General features: G+C 43.8%; 1 protein-coding gene across 1 annotated transcript in view; it reads right to left on the bottom strand.

The window, feature by feature from the left end:
* The window catches only part of PRDM2 (PR/SET domain 2), a 77,828-nt gene that overhangs the window by 27,778 nt on the left and 29,417 nt on the right, over positions 1–20,633 (bottom strand). The window contains exons 5-6 of the mRNA XM_067472862.1: positions 16,503–16,655; positions 1,393–1,519 (exon numbers count right to left, since the gene is read on the bottom strand). Of these exons, the coding sequence (XP_067328963.1) occupies positions 1,393–1,519; positions 16,503–16,655 (280 nt within the window). The remainder of the gene's footprint in view (positions 1–1,392; positions 1,520–16,502; positions 16,656–20,633) is intronic.

The raw sequence follows: 20,633 nt of genomic DNA, 5'->3' as shown, positions 1-20,633 counted from the left end.
GCAAAAAAGCCTAATAATAATAATAATAATAATAATAATAATAATAATAATACTAATAATAATATTTTTGTCGTGTCAGGAGCGACTATAATCTTTGGAGGACATGGCGACAAATGCAAAAAGAAACCCTAATAATAATCATGATAATAATAATCTTTGGAGGACATGGAGACCAATGCAAAAAAGCCTAATAATAATAATAATAATAATAATAATATTTTGTCATGCCAAGAGCAACAATAATCTTTGGAGGACATGGAGACCAATGCAAAAAAATACCCCTAATAATAATAATAATAATAATAATAATAATAACAATATTTTGTCATGTCAGGAGCAACTATAATCTTTGGAGGACATGGTGACAAATGCAAAAAAGTGTAATAATAATAATAATAATAATAATATTTGTCATGTCAGGAGCGACTATAATCCTAATAATAGTAATAATAATAATAATAATAATATATTTTTGTCATGTCAGGAGCGACTATAATCTTTGGAGGACATGGCGACCAATGCAAAAAGAAAACCTAATAATAATAATAATAATATTTGTCATGTCAGGAGCGACTATAATCCTAATAATAGTAATAATAATAATAATAATAATAATAATATATTTTTGTCATGTCAGGAGCGACTATAATCTTTGGAGGACATGGCGACCAATGCAAAAAAGTGTAATAATAATAATAATAATAATAATAATAATAATAATATATTTTTGTCGTGTCAGGAGCGACTATAATCCTAATAATAGTAATAATAATAGTAATAATATTTTGTCATGTCAGGAGCGACTATAATCTTTGGAGGACATGGCGACCAACGCAAAAAAGTGTAATAATAATAATAATAATATTTGTCGTGTCAGGAGCGACTATAATCCTAATAATAATAATAATAATAATAATATATTTTTGTCGTGTCAGGAGCGACTATAATCTTTGGAGGACATGGCGACCAATGCAAAAAAGTGTAATAATAATAATAATAATAATAATATATTTTTGTCGTGTCAGGAGCGACTATAATCCTAATAATAGTAATAATAATAATAATAATAATATATTTTTGTCGTGTCAGGAGCGACTATAATCTTTGGAGGACATGGCGACAAATGCAAAAAAGACTAATAATATTAATATTATTTATTTTTATATTTTTTGTCGTGTGTCTTTCACTCAAAAAATATTGATTTTGTCGTTTGGGAGTTGTAGTTGCTGGGAATTATAGTTCACTTGGAATCAAAGAAACCGGAGGGAAGGAAACAGCCGCACAACAACACTCCTGGCCGTGAATGCCATCAACAATAGGAAGGAAGTGTACTTTGGGAGGAATGCGGAACGAGGAATGCCGGAATTGCTCCGACGCCAAACAAGCCCTTACCTTTCTTGGCTTTGGGGGAGTTGCGTTTGCCCCGGTTGCTGGCCCGCTCTTCCTCGATCGCCTCCGCTATGGCCGGGTTGTCTTCCCCATTGTACCAGACCAACAGCTCCTCGCCGGGCTCAATGGGCTGGAAAAGGGGAAGGAGGAAAACACAAAAGGAGGAGTGGGTGTCAATCAAACCAAACTGGAGGTGGGGTGTGGAGGGTGACGGGCAACAGCTGTACTCTGCCCTGGGAACCGATTTCCTCCCCGCCTTGGAACGGAACGGGAAGGACTCGTTCCGGGAAGGTTCCTGCCAGGCGTCACCGAAAAGAGAGGGAAGGAAAGAAGGGAGGAGACGGAGAGCAAAAGCCGGGCCTCATCCCCTCTGCTGGAAGGAGGACTGCACCGACACCAAAGGCACCGTGACTTGCAGATTTGCAGAGGCGTTGGCACAGATCTCTCACACATTCCTCCTCTCTTTCACTTCGACACCTTCCTTCCCTCTTTCACTTCTTTTCTTCCCTCCCTCTTTCTCTCCTTTCTTCCTTCTCTACCTCTTTCTTTCCTTCCCCCCTTTTCTTTTCATCCCTCTTTCTCTCCTTTCTTCCTTCTCTACCTCTTTCTTTCCTTCACTCTTTCCTTCCATCCCTCCTTCCTTCCTTCCGTCTTTCCTTCCCCCCTTTTCTTTTCATCCCTCTTTCTCTCCTTTCTTCCTTCTCTACTTTCCTTCCCTCCCTCTTTCTCTCCTTTCTTCCTTCTCTACTTCTTTCCTTCCCACCCTCTTTCTCTCCTTTCTTCCTTCTCTAACTCTTTCCTTCCTTTGCTCTTTCCTTCCATCCCTCCTTCCTTCTGTCTTTCCTTCCCCCTTTTCGTTTCATCCCCCTTTCTCTCCTTTCTTCCTTCTCTACCTCTTTCCTTGATTCCGTCTTTCCTTCCCTCGTTCTTTGCTTCCATCCTTCCTTCCGTCTTTTCTTCCCTCTCTCTTTCTCTCTTTCTTCCTTCTCTACCTCTTTCCTTCCTTCTGTCTTTCCTTTCCTCCCTCTTTCTCTCTTTCTTCCTTCTCTACCTCTTTCCTTCCTTCTGTCTTTCCTTTCCTCCCTCTTTCTTTCCTTTCTTCCTTCTCTACCTCTTTCCTTGATTCCGTCTTTCCTTCCCTCGCTCTTTGCTTCCATCCTTCCTTCCGTCTTTTCTTCCCTCTCTCTTTCTCTCTTTCTTCCTTCTCTACCTCTTTCCTTCCTTCTGTCTTTTCTTCCCTCTCTCTTTCTCTCTTTCTTCCTTCTCTACCTCTTTCCTTCCTTCGCTCTTTGCTTCCATCCTTCCTTCCGTCTTTCCTTCCCTCCCTCTTTCTCTCCTTTCTTTCTTCTCTGCCTCTTTCCTTCCTTCCCCCCTTTTCTTTTCATCCCTCTTTCTCTCCTTTCTTCCTTCTCTACCACTTTCCTTCCTTCACTCTTTCCTTCCATCCCTCCTTCCTTCCGTCTTTCCTTCCCCCTTTTCTTTTCATCCCTCTTTCTCTCCTTTCTTCCTTCTCTATTTCTTTCCTTCTCCCCCTCTTTCTCTCCTTTCTTCCTTCTCTACCTCTTTCTTTCCTTCGCTCTTTCCTTCCATCCCTCCTTCCTTCCCCCCTTTTCTTTTCATCCCTCTTTCCTTTCTTCCTTCTCTACCTCTTTCCTTCCTTCGCACTTTCCTTCCATCCCTCCTTCCTTCCGTTTTTCCTTCACCCCTTTTCTTTTCATCCCTCTTTCTCTTTCTTCCTTCTCTACTTCTTTCCTTCCTTCCGTCTTTCCTTCCCTCGCTCTTTGCTTCCATCCTTCACTCCGTCTTTCCTTCCCTCCCTCTTTCTCTCCTTTCTTCCTTCTCTACCTCTTTCCTTCCTTCGCTTTGCCTCCATCCTTCCTTCTCTCGTTCCCTCCCCTTTCCCTCCTTTCTTCCTCCTCTACCTCTTTCCTTCCTTCCCCCTTTCCCTCTCTCTATCTCTCCTTTCCTCCTTCTCTACCTTTCTTTCCTTTCCCCCTTTTCTTTCCCTCCCCCTTTCTCTCCATTCTTCCTTCTCTACCTCTTTCCTTCCTTCGCTCTTTGCTTGCAACCTTCCTTCTCTCCTTCCCTCACTTTCTCTCCTTTCTTCCTCCTCTACCTCCTTCCTTCCGTCTTTCCTCCTTTCCTTCCCTCCCCCTTTCTCTCCATTCTTCCTTCTCTACCTCTTTCCTTCCTTCGCTCTTTGCTTCCATACTTCCTTCTCTCCTTCCCTCCCTTTCTCTCCTTTCTTCCTCCTCTACCTCCTTCCTTCCGTCTTTCCTCATACCCTGGAAGGGTTTTGGTGTGCATTGACCTTGAGTTTGGGAGTTGTAGTTCACCTACATTCAGAGACGACCATGGACTCAAACAATGATGGATCTGGATCAAACTTGGCACGAATACTCAATATGCCCAAATATGAGTCCAAATAGAGTTTGGGGGAAATAGACCTTGACATTTTGGAGTTGTAGTTGTAGTTACTGGGATTTATAGTTCACCTACAATCAAAGAGCATTCTGAACTTCATCAACGATGGAATTGAACCAAACTTGGCACACAGAACTCCCATGACCAACAGAAAATACTGGAAGGGTTTGGTGGGCATTGTCCTTGAATTTGGGAGTTGTAGTTCACCTACATCTAGAGAGCACTGTGGACTCAAACAATGATGGATCTGGAGCAAACTCTACACGAATACTCAATACGCCCAAATGAGAACACTGGTGGAGTTTGGGGAAAATAGAATCTTGACATTTGGGCGTTGTAGTTGCTGGGATTTATAGTTCACCTACAATCAAAGAGCATTCTGAACCCCACCAACCATGGAATTGAACCAAACTTGGCACACAGATCTCCCATGACCAACAGAAAATATTGGAAGGGTTTGGTGGGCATTGACCTTGAGTTTGGGAGTTGTAGTTCACCTACATCCAGAGAGCACTGTGGACTGAAACAATGATGGATCTGGACCAAACTTGGCACGAATATTCCATATGCCCAAATATAAACATAGATGGCATTTGGGGGAAATAGACCGTAACCTTTGGGAGTTGTAGTTATGGAGATTTATAGTTCACCTACAATCAAAGAACATTCTGATCCCCAAAAACGACAGATTTGGGGCAAACTTCCCACACAGAACCCCCGTGACCAACGGAAAATACTCAAGGCCATCCAGTCCATCTCCCTTCACCTGGGCAAAAAAACGTAATCAAAGCCCTCCTGACAGAGAGCCATCCAGCCATAGATAGATATAACTAGATAGATAGATAGGGAGTTGTAGTTGCTGGGATTTATAGTTCACCTACAATCAAATAGCATGATATAATTGAACCAACCAGGGCATACAGGACTCAAATGACCAACAGAAAACACTAGAAGGGTTTGCTGAGCATTGACCTTGAGTTTGGGAGTTGTAGTTCACCTACATCCAGAGACTACCATGGACTCAAACAATGATGGATCTGGACCAAACTTGGCACGGATATTCTATATGCCCAAATGTGAACACTGGTGGAGTTTGGGGGAAATAGACCTTGACATTTGGGAGTTGTAGTTTCTGGGATATATAGTTCACCTACAATCAAAGAGCATTCTGAACCTCATCAACGATGGAATTGAACCAAAGTTGGCACACAGTTCTCCCATGACCAACAGAAAATATTGGAAGGGTTTAGTGGGCATTGACCTTGAGTTTGGGAGTTGTAGTTCACCTCCATCCAGAGAGCACTGTGGACTCTATGGAATTAAACCAAGCTTGGTGGACAGTTTGACCAACAGAAAACATTGGAAGGGTTTGGTGGACACTGACATTGTGTTTGGGAGTTGTAGTTCACCTCCATCATATACGTCCCAGTGTCATCAATAGAGGACAACTTCACCTAGCAACAGCCCATCCAGTGACTTCACAGAGGGTCACTTCACCAGGGGCTCCTAATAATGATAATAATTATTAATAATACCAGTACCAGAAGCCCAGGAAAAGAAAGAAGGTGGAAGGAGAGAAAGAAGGAATGAAAGAAGGGTAGAGAAGGAAGGAAGGAGAGAAAGAAAGAAAGAAAGAAAGAAAGAAGAAGGGAAGAAGGAGGGAAGGGTAGAGAATGAAGGAAGGAGAGAAGGAGGGGGAGAAAGAGAGAAAGAAAAAGGGAAAGAGGAAAAGAAAGAAGGTGGAAGGAGAGAAAGAAGGAAAGAAAGAAGGGTAGAGAAGGAAGGAAGGAGAGAAAGAAAGAGGGAAAGAAGAAGGGAAGAAAAGAAGAAGGGTAGAGAATGAAGGAAGGAGAGAAGGAGGGGGAGAAAGAGAGAAAGAAAAAGGGAAAGAGGAAAAGAAAGAAGGTGGAAGGAGAGAAAGAAGGAAAGAAAGAAGGGTAGAGAAGGAAGGAAGGAGAGAAAGAAAGAGGGAAAGAAGAAGGGAAAGAAAAGAAGAAGGGTAGAGAATGAAGGAAGGAGAGAAGGAGGGGGAGAAAGAGAGAAAGAAAAAGGGAAAGAGGAAAAGAAAGAAGGTGGAAGGAGAGAAAGAAGGAAAGAAAGAAGGGTAGAGAAGGAAGGAAGGAGAGAAAGAAAGAAAGAAAGAAAGAAAGAAGAAGGGAAGAAGGAGGGAAGGGTAGAGAATGAAGGAAGGAGAGAAGGAGGGGGAGAAAGAGAGAAAGAAAAAGGGAAAGAGGAAAAGAAAGCAGGTGGAAGGAGAGGAAGAAGGAAAGAAAGAAGGGTAGAGAAGGAAGGAAGGAGAGAAAGAAAGAAAGAAAGAAGAAGGGAAGAAGGAGGGAAGGGTAGAGAATGAAGGAAGGAGAGAAGGAGGGGGAGAAAGAGAGAAAGAAAAAGGGAAAGAGGAAAAGAAAGAAGGTGGAAGGAGAGAAAGAAGGAAAGAAAGAAGGGTAGAGAAGGAAGGAAGGAGAGAAAGAAAGAGGGAAAGAAAGAAGAAGGGAAGAAGGAGGGAAGGGTAGAGAATGAAGGAAGGAGAGAAAGAAAGAAAGAAAGAAAGAAAGAAGAAGGGAAGAAGGAGGGAAGGGTAGAGAATGAAGGAAGGAGAGAAGGAGGGGGAGAAAGAGAGAAAGAAAAAGGGAAAGAGGAAAAGAAAGAAGGTGGAAGGAGAGAAAGAAGGAAAGAAAGAAGGGTAGAGAAGGAAGGAAGGAGAGAAAGAAAGAGGGAAAGAAGAAGGGAAGAAAAGAAGAAGGGTAGAGAATGAAGGAAGGAGAGAAGGAGGGGGAGAAAGAGAGAAAGAAAAAGGGAAAGAGGAAAAGAAAGAAGGTGGAAGGAGAGAAAGAAGGAAAGAAAGAAGGGTAGAGAAGGAAGGAAGGAGAGAAAGAAAGAGGGAAAGAAGAAGGGAAAGAAAAGAAGAAGGGTAGAGAATGAAGGAAGGAGAGAAGGAGGGGGAGAAAGAGAGAAAGAAAAAGGGAAAGAGGAAAAGAAAGAAGGTGGAAGGAGAGAAAGAAGGAAAGAAAGAAGGGTAGAGAAGGAAGGAAGGAGAGAAAGAAAGAAAGAAAGAAAGAAGAAGGGAAGAAGGAGGGAAGGGTAGAGAATGAAGGAAGGAGAGAAGGAGGGGGAGAAAGAGAGAAAGAAAAAGGGAAAGAGGAAAAGAAAGCAGGTGGAAGGAGAGGAAGAAGGAAAGAAAGAAGGGTAGAGAAGGAAGGAAGGAGAGAAAGAAAGAAAGAAAGAAGAAGGGAAGAAGGAGGGAAGGGTAGAGAATGAAGGAAGGAGAGAAGGAGGGGGAGAAAGAGAGAAAGAAAAAGGGAAAGAGGAAAAGAAAGAAGGTGGAAGGAGAGAAAGAAGGAAAGAAAGAAGGGTAGAGAAGGAAGGAAGGAGAGAAAGAAAGAGGGAAAGAAAGAAGAAGGGAAGAAGGAGGGAAGGGTAGAGAATGAAGGAAGGAGAGAAAGAAAGAAAGAAAGAAAGAAAGAAAGAAGAAGGGAAGAAGGAGGGAAGGGTAGAGAATGAAGGAAGGAGAGAAGGAGGGGGAGAAAGAGAGAAAGAAAAAGGGAAAGAGGAAAAGAAAGCAGGTGGAAGGAGAGGAAGAAGGAAAGAAAGAAGGATAGAGAAGGAAGGAAGGAGAGAAAGAAAGAAAGAAAGAAAGAAGAAGGGAAGAAGGAGGGAAGGGTAGAGAATGAAGGAAGGAGAGAAGGAGGGGGAGAAAGAGAGAAAGAAAAAGGGAAAGAGGAAAAGAAAGAAGGTGGAAGGAGAGAAAGAAGGAAAGAAAGAAGGGTAGAGAAGGAAGGAAGGAGAGAAAGAAAGAGGGAAAGAAGAAGGGAAGAAAAGAAGAAGGGTAGAGAATGAAGGAAGGAGAGAAGGAGGGGGAGAAAGAGAGAAAGAAAAAGGGAAAGAGGAAAAGAAAGAAGGTGGAAGGAGAGAAAGAAGGAAAGAAAGAAGGGTAGAGAAGGAAGGAAGGAGAGAAAGAAAGAAAGAAAGAAGAAGGGAAGAAGGAGGGAAGGAAAAGAAGAAGGGTATCTGGTGACTTCACAGAGGGCCACTTCACCAGGGGCTCCTAATAATGATAATAATTAATAATAATGCCAATACCAGAAGCCCAGTAGTCTCCTCTTATCCCTTATACCCCTTGAATAATAATAATAATAATAATAATAATAATAATAATAATAATAATAATAATGATAATAGAAATAATTAAAAAAAAATTGAGAAACTGCAAGTTGCTTCTGGTGTGAGAGAATGGGTCGTCTGCAAGGATGCTGCACAGGGGATGCCCAGACGTTTTGATGTTTTACCATCCTTGCGGGAGGCTTCTCTCATGTCCTTGCATGGGGAGTGAAGACTTTCTGTATATATTTCAGATTTCCATATTAATGATTTTACATAGGATTTGTGCTACATTAGAACAGTCAGAGGGAGCTGACAGAGGGAGCTCATCCGCACGCTCCCCAGATTCAAACCTGTCAGTCTTTGGTCCTGCCAGCACAAGGGTTTAACCCACTGTGCCATGGGGGGCTCCTATATCAGTGCTATAAGCGATGCAGTTCTCATATATCCCTTATACCCCTTGAATAGCAACAACAACAACAACAACAACAACAACAACAACAATGATATAAGACCAATAGTCCCTCCTTATCCCTTACACCCCTTGAACAACAACAACAATCACCACGACAACAATGGCGTAAGGCCAGTGGTCTCTCCTTATTCCAGATACCCCTTGAATAACAACAACAACAACAACAATGATATAAGACCAGTAGTCCCGCCTTATCCCTTACACCCCTTGAACAACAACAACAATCACCACGACAACAATGGCGTAAGACCAGTGGTCTCTCCTTCTCCCAGACACCCCTTGAATAACAACAACAACAACAACAACAACAACAACAACAATGATATAAGACCAGTAGTCCCGCCTTATCCCTTACACCCCTTGAACAACAACAACAATCACCACCACAATGGCATAAGACCAGTGGTCTCTCCTTATTCCAGATACCCCTTGAATAACAACAACAACAACAACAATGATATAAGACCAGTAGTCCCGCCTTATCCCTTACACCCCTTGAACAACAACAACAATCACCACGACAACAATGGCGTAAGACCAGTGGTCTCTCCTTCTCCCAGACACCCCTTGAATAACAACAACAACAACAACAACAACAACAACAACAATGATATAAGACCAGTAGTCCCGCCTTATCCCTTACACCCCTTGAACAACAACAACAATCACCACCACAATGGCATAAGACCAGTGGTCTCTCCTTATTCCAGATACCCCTTGAATAACAACAACAACAACAACGCTGTAAGAACAGTAGTCCCTCCTTATCCCGTACACCCCTTGAACAACAACAACTACAATGCTATAAGGCCAGTAGTCCCACTTATTGTCCCATACACCCCTTGAATAACAACAACACTGTAAGACCAGTAGTCCCTCCTTGTCCCATACATCCCTTGAATAACAACAACAACAACAACAACAACACAGTAGTCCCTCCTTATCCTGCACACACCTTGAACAGTAACAACAACACTGTAAGACCAGTAGTCCCTCCTTGTCCCATACATCCCTCGGATAACAACAACAACAACAACAATGCTATAAGACCAGTAGTCCCTCCTTGTCCCATACACCCCTTGAATAATAACAACAACAACACTACAAGAACAGTAGTCTCTCCTTAATCTGTACACCCCTTGAATAACAACAGCAGTCACCACCACAACAATAATGTAAGACCAGTAGTCCCTCCTTATCCCGGACACTCCATGAATAACAACAATAACAACAACGCTGTAAGACCAGTAGTCTCTCCTTATCCCATACACCCCTTGAATAACAACAACAATGTAAGAACAGTTGTCCCTCCTTATCCCTTACACCCCATGAACTACAACAACAATGTAAGAATAGTTGTCCCTCCTTATCCCGTACACCCCATGAACTACAACAACAACAATGTAAGAACAGTTGTCCCTCCTTATCGCGTACACCCCATGAACTACAACAACAATGTAAGAACAGTTGTCCCTCCTTATCCCGTACACCCCATGAACAACAACAACAATGTAAGAACAGTTGTCCCTCCTTATCCCTTACACCCCATGAACAACAACAACAATGTAAGAATAGTTGTCCCTCCTTATCCCGTACACCCCATGAACTACAACAACAACAATGTAAGAACAGTTGTCCCTCCTTATCCCGTACACCCCATGAACAACAACAATGTAAGAACAGTTGTCCCTCCTTATCGCGTACACCCCATGAACAACAACAACAATGTAAGAACAGTTGTCCCTCCTTATCCCGTACACCCCATGAACAACAACAACAATGTAAGAACAGTTGTCCCTCCTTATCCCATACACCCCATGAACAACAACAACAATGTAAGAACAGTTGTCCCTCCTTATCCCTTACACCCCATGAACAACAACAACAATGTAAGAATAGTTGTCCCTCCTTATCCCGTACACCCCATGAACTACAACAACAACAATGTAAGAACAGTTGTCCCTCCTTATCCCGTACACCCCATGAACAACAACAACAATGTAAGAACAGTTGTCCCTCCTTATCCCGTACACCCCATGAACAACAACAACAATGTAAGAACAGTTGTCCCTCCTTATCCCTTACACCCCATGAACAACAACAACAATGTAAGAATAGTTGTCCCTCCTTATCCCATACACCCCTTGAATAACAACAACAATGTAAGAACAGTTGTCCCTCCTTATCCCTTACACCCCATGAACTACAACAACAATGTAAGAATAGTTGTCCCTCCTTATCCCGTACACCCCATGAACTACAACAACAACAATGTAAGAACAGTTGTCCCTCCTTATCCCGTACACCCCATGAACTACAACAACAACCATGTAAGAACAGTTGTCCCTCCTTATCCCGTACACCCCATGAACAACAACAACAATGTAAGAATAGTTGTCCCTCCTTATCCCGTACACCCCATGAACTACAACAACAATGTAAGAACAGTTGTCCCTCCTTATCCCGTACACCCCATGAACAACAACAACAATGTAAGAACAGTTGTCCCTCCTTATCCCGTACACCCCATGAACTACAACAACAATGTAAGAATAGTTGTCCCTCCTTATCCCGTACACCCCATGAACTACAACAACAATGTAAGAACAGTTGTCCCTCCTTATCCCGTACACCCCATGAACAACAACAACAATGTAAGAACAGTTGTCCCTCCTTATCCCGTACACCCCATGAACTACAACAACAATGTAAGAATAGTTGTCCCTCCTTATCCCGTACACCCCATGAACTACAACAACAACAATGTAAGAACAGTTGTCCCTCCTTATCGCGTACACCCCATGAACTACAACAACAATGTAAGAACAGTTGTCCCTCCTTATCCCGTACACCCCATGAACAACAACAACAATGTAAGAACAGTTGTCCCTCCTTATCCCTTACACCCCATGAACAACAACAACAATGTAAGAATAGTTGTCCCTCCTTATCCCGTACACCCCATGAACTACAACAACAACAATGTAAGAACAGTTGTCCCTCCTTATCCCGTACACCCCATGAACAACAACAATGTAAGAACAGTTGTCCCTCCTTATCGCGTACACCCCATGAACAACAACAACAATGTAAGAACAGTTGTCCCTCCTTATCCCGTACACCCCATGAACAACAACAACAATGTAAGAACAGTTGTCCCTCCTTATCCCTTACACCCCATGAACAACAACAACAATGTAAGAATAGTTGTCCCTCCTTATCCCGTACACCCCATGAACTACAACAACAACAATGTAAGAACAGTTGTCCCTCCTTATCCCGTACACCCCATGAACAACAACAATGTAAGAACAGTTGTCCCTCCTTATCCCGTACACCCCATGAACAACAACAACAATGTAAGAACAGTTGTCCCTCCTTATCCCTTACACCCCATGAACAACAACAACAATGTAAGAATAGTTGTCCCTCCTTATCCCATACACCCCTTGAATAACAACAACAATGTAAGAACAGTTGTCCCTCCTTATCCCTTACACCCCATGAACTACAACAACAATGTAAGAATAGTTGTCCCTCCTTATCCCGTACACCCCATGAACTACAACAACAACAATGTAAGAACAGTTGTCCCTCCTTATCCCGTACACCCCATGAACTACAACAACAACCATGTAAGAACAGTTGTCCCTCCTTATCCCGTACACCCCATGAACAACAACAACAATGTAAGAATAGTTGTCCCTCCTTATCCCATACACCCCATGAACAACAACAACAATGTAAGAACAGTTGTCCCTCCTTATCCCTTACACCCCATGAACAACAACAACAATGTAAGAATAGTTGTCCCTCCTTATCCCGTACACCCCATGAACTACAACAACAACAATGTAAGAACAGTTGTCCCTCCTTATCCCGTACACCCCATGAACTACAACAACAACAATGTAAGAACAGTTGTCCCTCCTTATCCCGTACACCCCATGAACAACAACAACAATGTAAGAACAGTTGTCCCTCCTTATCCCGTACACCCCATGAACAACAACAACAATGTAAGAACAGTTGTCCCTCCTTATCCCGTACACCCCATGAACAACAACAACAATGTAAGAACAGTTGTCCCTCCTTATCCCTTACACCCCATGAACAACAACAACAATGTAAGAATAGTTGTCCCTCCTTATCCCATACACCCCATGAACTACTACAACAACAACAATGTAAGAACAGTTGTCCCTCCTTATCCCGTACACCCCTTGAATAACAACAACAAGAACACTGTAAGACCAGTAGTCCCTCCTTATTAAATACACCTCTTGAATAACAACAACTATGTAAGACCAGTAGTCCCTCCTTATCCTGCACACCGCTTGAACAATAACAACAATGCTGTAAGACGAGTGGTCCCTCTTTGTCCCGTACACCACTTGAATGACAACAACAACAACAACAATGCTATAAGACCAGTAGTCCCCCTTATCCAGTACAACCCTTGAAGAACAAAAACAACAACACTGTAAGACTAGTAGTTCCTTCTTGTCCCATACATCCCTTGAATAACAACAATAACAACAACAATGCTGTAAGACCTGTAATCCCTCCTTGTCCCATACACCCCCTGAACAATTACAACAACATTGTAAGACCACTAGTCCCTCCTTATCCCATCCACCCCTTGAACAACAACAATAACAACAATAATGCTATAAGACCAGTAGTCCTACTGATCCTGTACACCCCTTGAATAGCAACAATGATGTAAGACCAGTAGTCCCTCCTTGTCCCATACACCCCTTGAATAACAACAATAACAATGATGTAAGACCAGTAGTCTCACTTATCCAGTACACCCCTTGAATAACAACAAGAACAACAACAACACTGTAAGACCAGTAGTCCCTCCTTGTCCAATACACCCCTTGAATAGCAACAACAATGATGTAAGACCAGTAGGCCCTTCTTGTCCCGTACACCCCTTGAATAACAACAACGTTGTAAGACTAGTAGTCCCTCCTTGTCCCATGCACCCCCTGAACAATTACAACAACACTGTAAGACCAGTAGTCCCTCCTTATCCCGTACACCCCTTGAATAGCAACAACAACAACTATGTAATACCAGTAGTCCCTCCTTGTCCCATACACCTCTTGAATAACCCCTTGAACAACAATAACAACAATGCTATAAGACCAGTAGTCCTACATATCCTGTACACCCCTTGAATAACAACAACACTGTAAGACCACTAGTCCCTCATCCCGTACACCCCTTGAATAACAACAACAATGATGTAAAACCAGTAGCCCCTCCTTATCCCGTACACCCCTTGAACAACAATAACAACAATGCTGTAAAACCAGTAGTCCCTCCTTGTCCCATACATCCCTTGAATAACAATAACAACAACAACAACAATGCTGTAAGACTAGTAGTACCTCCTTATCCCTTACACTCCTTGAATAAGAACAACAACAACAACGCTGTAAGACCAGTAGTCCCTCCTTGTCCCATACACCTCTTGGACAACAACAATAACAACAATGCTGTAAGACTGGTAGTCTTCCCTTTTCCCATACACCCCTTGAACAACAACCACCACCACAATAATGATGTAAGACCAGTGGTCCCTCCATATCCCGTACACCCCTTGAATAACAAGAATAAGAACAAAGATGTATAACCAGTAGTCCCTCCTTGTCCCAAACACCCTTTGAATAACAACAATGATGTAAGACCAGTGGTGCAACTTATCCCATACACCCCTTGACTAACAACAACAAGAACAACAACAACAACAACAAAAACAACACTGTAAGACCAGTAGTCCCTTCTTATCCCGTACACCCCTTGAACAACAACAATCACCAACACAACAATGATGTAAGACCAGTAGTCCCTCCTCGTCCCATACACCAGTTGAATAACAACAACAACAACACTGTAAGACCAGTAGTCCCTCCTTGTCCCGTACACCTCTTGAATCACAACAACACTGTAACACTGTAACACCTCTTGAATCACAACAACACTGTAAGACCAGTAGTCCCTCCTTATCCCGTACAGCCCTTGAATAACAACAACACTGTAAGACCAGGAGTCCCTCCTTGTCCCATACACCCCTTGAATAACAACAACAACACTGTAAGACCAGGAGTCCCTCCATGTCCCATACACCCCTTGAATAACAACAACAACACTGTAAGACCAGGAGTCCCTCCTTGTCCCGTACACCTCTTGAATCACAACAACACTGTAACACTGTAACACTGTAACACCTCTTGAATCACAACAACACTGTAAGACCAGTAGTCCCTCCTTATCCCGTACAGCCCTTGAATAACAACAACACTGTAAGACCAGGAGTCTCTCCTTGTCCCATACACCCCTTGAATAACAACAACAACACTGTAAGACCAGGAGTCCCTCCATGTCCCATACACCCCTTGAATAACAACAACAACACTGTAAGACCAGGAGTCCCTCCTTGTCCCGTACACCTCTTGAATCACAACAACACTGTAACACTGTAACACTGTAACACCTCTTGAATCACAACAACACTGTAAGACCAGTAGTCCCTCCTTATCCCGTACAGCCCTTGAATAACAACAACACTGTAAGACCAGGAGTCCCTCCTTGTCCCATACACCCCTTGAACAACCACCCCCACCACAACAATGATGTTGTTGTTGTTGTTATTCAAGGGGTGTACAGGATAAGGAGGTACTATTAGTCTTTCAGCATTGTTGTTGTTGTTCAAGGGGTATATGGGACAAGGAGGGACAACTGGTCTTGCAGTGTTGTTATTATTATTCAAGGGGTATATGGGACAAGGAGGGACAACTGGTCTTACATTGTTGTTGTTGGTGTTATTCAAGGAGTGTATGGGACAAGGGGGGACTACTGGTCTTACGTTGTTGTTGTTGTTGTTGTTGTTATTCGAGGGGTGTACAGGATAGGGAGGGACCACTGGTCTTAAAGCATTGTTGTTATTGTTGTTATTCAAAGGGTGTATGAACACTGAAAGACAAGTAGTCCCTCCTTATCCTATAAATCCCTTGAATAACAACAACAACAACAACAACAATGCTATAAGACTAGTAGCCCCTCCTTGTCCCATACACCCCTTGAATAATAATAACAACACTGCAAGACCAGTAGTCCCTCCTTGTCCCGTACACCCCTTGAATAATAATAACACTGTAAGACCACTAGTCCCTCCTTGTCCCATACACCCCTTGAATAACAACAACACTGTAAGACCAGTAGTCCCTCCTTGTCCAATACACCCCTTGAATAACAACAACACTGTAAGACCAGTAGTCCCTCCTTGTCCCATACACCCCTTGAATAACAGCAACACTGTAAGACCAGTAGTCCCTCCTTATCCTGTACAGCGCTTGAATAACAACAACAATCACCACCACAACAATGAAGGAAACAGATACTAAAAGACAAGGGAGTTACGGATGGATGGAAATTTCTCAAGAGTGAAATTCTCAAGGCGCAATTGCAAACTGTGCCAACAAAGAGAAAAAATAGGACAAGTGCAAAGAAGCCAGAATGGATGTCCAAAGAACTTCTAACGGTACTAAAACACAAAAGAGACATGCACAAGAAGTGGAAAAAGGGAGAAATCACCAAAGAAGAATTCAAACAAATAGCCAACACCTGTAGGGAAAAGGGAATAACAACAACAATGCTATAAGAAGAGTAGTCTCTCCTTATCCTGTACACCCCTTGAATAACAATAACAACAACAACAACACTATGTAACATGATTTTTGTTCCTGGGTTATAAACGTCATTTCCTAATTGGTTCTATCACTGAAAACAAGGAAAATGTATATTAAACTGCCCAAACTTTGTTTCTGTGGGAGGGACACCCCGCTATTGCACATTTTGCTCTAGTTTTCCAATCACCGAGTCCCAACCCATTCAACATAGTTTGTGCCACAAAAATGAAGTTTCTGGGGTAAAACAGCTACCTTCAAAGGAAGGGCCGCACAATGAAACAGGAAATAACACCTTCAAACCAGGAACAGGGAAAAAATTCCAATGCTGTTACATAGTGTATTGTGGGTGTGCTAGCGAAGCGATGGGACGACCGAACAAGGCAATGGAGGAAAGACATGGAGGGTCTCCTTACCTTGAAGGTTTTGTAGTAAATGCTCCGGTTGATCTCCAAAGGGAAGAGGTTCTGCTCCTTTCCGGAACGGGCCCAGTTCACATAGCGCAGCCAGTTCCCCTTCTGTGGGTCCGTGGCATCAACACACATCCATCCCAAATTGGGGTAGTAAACCTTGGGGAGGAAAAAAAGAGGTATTTAATGCGAAAGGTTTCCATCTTTATAACTGGATGATCTCAAATTCTTTTTCTGGGGGGGGGGGGTCACCAGGGAGGTGGTACTATATCTGTCATACACATAGATAAGCTTATTAGTATTTCGATGGGAAGTGTGGGCCTGCTTTTGGCTGAAGAGATAGGATTGTTGTCACCTAACAACCTCTGAGGATGCTTGCCATAGATCAGTGGTTCTCAACCCTCTTAATACAGTTGTTTGGGGCCTCGCGCAGGCCGGATAAATTCCCTCGGGGGGCCAGGTCTGGCCCGCGGGCCGCAGTTTGAGGAACTGCCCATGCAATGCTTTGTGGTGCCAGCTGTCAGCTCTGGTTTGTAGTGCAGTTTTCTTGTACTGATTCTTTGCTGTGCTTTGAGGAGTTTCCGATTATAGACTTATATATAATAACTAGCTGTTCCTGCCACGCGTTGCTGTGGCCAACCTTCCCTCCCTCTTTCTCTCTTTCCTTCCTTCCCTTCCCTTCCTCCTCCTTCCTTCCCTCTTTTTCTTTCCCTTCTTTACCAGTTTCTTTTCTCGCTTCCTTTGCTCTTTGGTTTCATTCTTCCTTATCTCTTTCCTTCCTTCCTTCTCTTTCTCTCTTTCGTTCCTTCTCTCCTTCCTTCCTCCTCTACCTTTCTTTCTCCCCTCATTCTTTCCTTCTTTCTCTCCCTTCTTCTCTCTCTCCTCTCCTTCCTTCTCTATCCTTTCTTTCCTTCTTTCCCTCCTTCCTTCTCTTCCTTCCTTCTCTACTCTTCTTTCTTTCTCTTCTTCCCTCCTTCTTTCCCTCTTTCTCTTCTTCGTTCTCTACCCTTCCTTCTTTCCCTCTTCTTTTCCTTCCTTCTCTACTCTTCTTTCTCTTCTTCCCTCCTTCCTTCCTCTACCTTTCTTTCTTTCCTTCACCCCTCATTTTTTCACTCTTTCTCTCCCTTCTCTCTCTCCTCCTCTCCTTCCTTCTCTATCCTTTCTTTCCTTCTTTCCCTCCTTCCTTCTCTACCCTTCTTTCTTTCCTTCCCCCTTTTCTGTGTATGTGTTTTGTGTGTGTATATACATATATGTGTGTATATATGTGTTTGTGTATATATCTGTGTGGTTTTGTGTATGCGTTGTAATGTATTTCGGAGGGGGTTGGACTAGTTAGAATCCTAGGAAGAGAGAGAGAGAGGTACAAAAACAGGCAGGTAGACAGACAAACAAATAGATAAGTAGATAGATAGCTAGATAGACAGGTAGAGTGATACACAGAGGGACAGAATCCTAGAGTTGGAAGAGACCCCAAAGGTCAGCTAGTCTATTATAGAATGATGGGAAAAAATAGACCCCTGTCTGATCCCACAGCAAGCTGGATTCAGGAAAGGCAGAAGCTACACATCGCAAGTGCTGAACGTGACTCAGCACATAGAAGATGGCTTTGAAAGGCAGCCGATCACAGGAGCTGTCTTCATAGACCTGTCAGCGGCTTATGATACCGTCAATCACCGCCTCCTCCTGAGAGAAATGTATAGTATCACAAAGGACGACCGCCTCACCCGCCTCATAGGAAACCTGCTACAAAACAGGAGCTTTTTGGTTGAGTTCCAGGGCCAGAGAAGCAGAGGGCGGAAACAGAAGAACGGCCTGCCTCAGGGGAGCGTGCTTGCTCCATCCATGTTCAACATCGACACAAATGACCAGCGATGAGGAACAGAGAGTTTCATCTATGCTGATGATCGTGCCATCACCACTCAAGGAAATCAGCTACCGAACAGGAGCTTCTTCGTTGAGTTCCAGGGCCAGAGAAGCAGATGGCGGAAACAGAAGAACGGCCTGCCTCAAGGAAGCGTGCTTACCCCATCCATGTTCAACATCTACACACATGACCAGCCACTGCCAGGAGGGACAGAGAGCTTCATCTACGCTGATGATCGTGCCATCACCACTCAAGGAAATCCGCTACCGAACAGGAGCTTTTTGGTTGAGTTCCAGGGCCAGAGAAGCAGAGGGCGGAAACAGAACGGCCTGCCTCAGGGGAGCGTGCTTGCTCCATTAATGTTTAACATCTACACAAATGACCAGCGATGAGGAACAGAGAGTTTCATCTATGCTGATGATCGTGCCATCACCACTCAAGGAAATCCGCTACCGAACAGGAGCTTTTTGGTTGAGTTCCAGGGCCAGAGAAACAGATGGCGGAAACAGAAGAACGGCCTGCCTCAGGGGAGCGTGCTTGCCCCATCCATGTTCAACATCTACACAAATGACCAGCGATGAGGAACAGAGAGTTTCATCTATGCTGATGATTGTGCCATCACCACTCAAGGAAATCAGCTACCGAACAGGAGCTTCTTCGTTGAGTTCCAGGGCCAGAGAAGCAGAGGGCGGAAACAGAAGAACGGCCTGCCTCAAGGAAGCGTGCTTGCTCCATCCATGTCCCAACATCGACACAAATGACCACCTATTGCCAGAAGGGACAGAGAGCTTCATCTATGCTGATGATTGTGCCATCACCGCTCAAGCAGGGAGCTTTGAGATGGTTGAACAGAAGCTCTCCGAAGCTCTAGGTGACCTTACCGCCTATGACAGGGAAAACCAGCTCATCCCTAACCCATCTAAAACACAGACATGTGCATTTCACCTCAAGAACAGACAAGCATCCCAAGCTCTGAGGATCAGCTGGGAAGGAATCCCATTGGAGCATTGAAGCGTACCCAAATACCTGGGAGTCACTCTGGACCGTGCTCTGACCTACAAGAAGCACTTATGATACTGTAAACCAGCTCCTCCTGAGAAAAATGTATAATATCACAAAGGACTACCATCTCACCTGCCTCATAGGAAACCTGCTACAAAACAGGAGCTTTTTTGTTGAGTTCATGAACAAACCAAACAGTTGTTTTGCATTTTTTAATAATCAAACAAACAAAACACAAAGTTTGCAAGATTGGTAGTTGATTGAATGAACTTTGACCAGTAGCTGGCCACTTGGAGTGCCACTGGTGTTGCTGCAAGAAAGTCCTCCATTGTGCATGTAGCAGGGCTCTGCAGACTCACATGTCGTGGATTCCACTTTGTGGCCCCATTTCTTAAGATTGGCTCTGCATCTCGTGGTGCCAGAGCGCAGTCTGTTCAATGCCTTCCAAGTCGCCTTGTCTTCTTCTGTGTGCCCAGGGGGGAGTCTCTCATCTAGTATCAGCCATTGGTTGAGGTTCTGGGTTTGAGCCTGCCACTTTTGGACTCTCGCTTGCTGAGGTGTTCCAGCGAGTGTCTCTGTAGATCTTAGAAAACTATGTCTTGATTTAAGTCGGTGACGTGCTGGCTGATACCCAAATAAGGGATGAGCTGGAGATGTCTCTGCCTTGGTCCTTTCACTATTGGCTGCCACTGCCCGGCGGATGTCAGGTGGTGCAATACCCGCTAAGCAGTGTAATTTCTCCAGTGGTGTAGGGCACAGACACTCCATGTGTCATGAAGAGCCACATCCACTGTTTGAGCGTGGTGAGATGTGTTCCACACTGGGCATGCGTACTCAGCAGCAGAGTAGCATAGCGCAAGGGCAGATGTCTTCGCTGTGTCTGGTTGTGATCCCCAGGTTGTGCCAGTCAGCTTTCATATGATATTGTTTCTAGCGCCCACTTTTTGCTTGATGTTCAGGCAATGCTTCTTGTAGGTCAGGACACGGTCCAGAGTGACTCCTCCCAGGTATTTGGGTGCAATGCTGCAATGCTCCCGTGGGATTCCTTCCTTCCCAGGTAATAATCCTCAGAGCTCGGGATGCTTGTCTGCTCTTAAGGTGAAAGGCACATGTCTGTGTTTTAGATGGGTTAGGGATCCGCTGGTTTTCCCTGTCGTAGGTAGTAAGAGCACCTAGAGCAGTGTTTCTCAACCTGGGGATCGAGACCCCTGGAGGGGTCGCGAGAGGGTGTCAGAGGGGTCGCCGAAGACCATCAGAAAACACAGTATTTA

The sequence above is a fragment of the Anolis sagrei genome, chromosome 13 (genome assembly GCF_037176765.1).
Source record: "Anolis sagrei isolate rAnoSag1 chromosome 13, rAnoSag1.mat, whole genome shotgun sequence".
NCBI classification, from domain to species: Eukaryota; Metazoa; Chordata; class Lepidosauria; order Squamata; family Dactyloidae; genus Anolis; species Anolis sagrei.
The sequence above is the reverse complement of the archived record's forward strand: the minus strand, read 5'-3'. Positions and strand labels throughout refer to the sequence as shown.